This window comes from Bison bison, unplaced genomic scaffold, assembly GCF_000754665.1.
Source record: "Bison bison bison isolate TAMUID 2011002044 unplaced genomic scaffold, Bison_UMD1.0 scf7180017838661, whole genome shotgun sequence".
Taxonomy (NCBI): Eukaryota; Metazoa; Chordata; class Mammalia; order Artiodactyla; family Bovidae; genus Bison; species Bison bison.
The window spans coordinates 1-1,886 of record NW_011474321.1 but is presented as its reverse complement, the minus strand read 5'-3'; the positions used below and the strand labels follow the sequence as shown (position 1 = coordinate 1,886).

Genomic DNA, 1,886 nt, shown 5'->3' with positions numbered 1-1,886 from the left:
TGCTTCCCTACCACCCTTTATACCTCTCACTTGACCCAGTCCTCACCTTCTGACACTCGGAGCTCCCAGGGCTGGGGGATGGTGGGGCGATTGTCATTGGTGTCGATGACCATCACCGTCAGGGTAGCTGAGCCCACCAGGGCTGGGCTTCCTCTGTCTGTGGCCATCAGCACCAGCCTGAACACAGAGCACAATCAGGGGGTGGGGCCTGGGATAAGCGAGAACCCTGGGCAGGGACAGGAGGGCTCAGGACAGGTGGCAGGGGTGGAAGCGGGGAACTCAGGATGTGGCCTAGGGATTGAAGGGAATTTAATGCAGGACTCGAAATTGCATGGACCCAGGAAAGAGTCTTAGGGTCTACAGAGCCAAGCTTCACCGTGTTTCGGCCCAGATCTCGCGGTCCAGGATAGCTGTGGTGGTGATAGTGCCCGTGGCTGGGTCTACATGGAACAATCCCCGGGCTGGCTGGGATGCGGCCAGACTGTAGGAGATCTGTCCACTGGGGCCTTGGTCCAGGTCATCTGCTTCCACCTGGCGGGAACAGGAGGCTGCTGACACTGGGCTGGTGGCAGACAAAGTCTGCCCAGCCCTGCCCCCATCTTCCTATCACACTCCACACCTGTAGCAGGGGTCCCTCCAAGGGCCTGGACTCTGGAAGGAAGGCCACGTAGTGGGGCTGCAGGAAGCGGGGCGCGTTGTCATTGGCATCTTGCAGGGTTAGGGTCAGCACAGAGAAGGCATAGGCTCCTCCACTCTCTGCCTGCAGCACCAGTCGCAGCCGTGGGTTTGCCTCAAAATCCAGCCCCTCTGCTGAGCGGACTGTGATGGCTCCTAGGGGAAGGCAGAATGGATCACTGACAGACCTCTTGCTTGCCCGAGTGCCTCCGTCTCTGAGGCCTACCACTGCAGGGCAGCCCCTCCTCAACCGGAGTCTCCTGGGGCCCAAAAAGGAGCTCCTCCAGGAACCTGTCCCCCAGAGCCCCTTGCTCCTTCCCTTACCTGTACTAGGCTGGATGGAGAATGTCCCTTTCTCATTCCCACTGAGAATGCTGTATGTGATGGGTCCACTTGAGCCCCCTGCATGGATAGCCTTGGGGGAGACAACGGGAGTCCCTAAAGAAAGGAGGGCATTGGTTGAAGTGTGAGCACTAGACTGAGGGAGTTTGGGGAACATTTTCACTGAGCAACCCCAGCCCATCCAGAGATACAAAGCTGGGAGACATGGTTAGGGACTCACCTGGGGGTGCATTCTCACGGAGCATGGCTTCACTACTGGCTCGGGAGAAGCGGGGTCCATGCTCAGACTCCCCTTGCAGCCCAATAATGACCACACCAGTGGCAGAGCGAGCTGGACGGCCAAGGTCAGTTGCCACAATGAAGAGGACACGATCTCGGGGGCTCAGAGATACAGGGGAGCGGGACACACGGATTTCACCAGTGTAAGAGTCCACGGTGGTGCCAGGAGGTGGTGTGCCTGCCAGCCGGTACAGGATGGAGGCATTGGCACCAGCGTCACGGTCTTCAGCTCGCAGAGTGGCCAGAGGCAGAATTGGAGTGCTGAAGACAGGGCCTGGGCGGGGCAGGCGCAGCCTCAGGGGACTGGTGGGGAAGGTGGGCGCGTGGTCATTGACATCACGCACTGTGATGGTGACGGGCACTGTGGTGCTTAGGGGCCCAGCAGCTGCACTGTCCACTGCATTCACTGTAAAGGCATAGCTGGGACACTGCTCTCTGTCAAGGGTGGTGGCTGTGCGCAATTCCCCAGAGCTGGGCTCTAGCAGGAAGGCTCCTGCTGCACCTGTACCCAGGTAGTAGGTCACACGACCATTGGCCCCAGCATCAGGATCATGAGCCTGCAGCTGCAGCAGCAGGGTCCCTGCAGGTGC

At 59.7% G+C, this 1,886-nt stretch overlaps 1 protein-coding gene across 1 annotated transcript in view; it reads right to left on the bottom strand.

The window, feature by feature from the left end:
* Positions 1–1,870, bottom strand: part of LOC104983562 (protocadherin-16-like) — a gene marked incomplete at its 3' end in the record, with an annotated part of 6,115 nt that extends 4,245 nt beyond the window's left edge. Inside the window, exons 1-5 of the mRNA XM_010833065.1 lie at positions 1,238–1,870; positions 1,000–1,113; positions 620–831; positions 377–531; positions 31–177 (exon numbers count right to left, since the gene is read on the bottom strand). Of these exons, the coding sequence (XP_010831367.1) occupies positions 31–177; positions 377–531; positions 620–831; positions 1,000–1,113; positions 1,238–1,262 (653 nt within the window). The remainder of the gene's footprint in view (positions 1–30; positions 178–376; positions 532–619; positions 832–999; positions 1,114–1,237) is intronic.
* Positions 1,871–1,886: the final 16 nt, after the last annotated feature.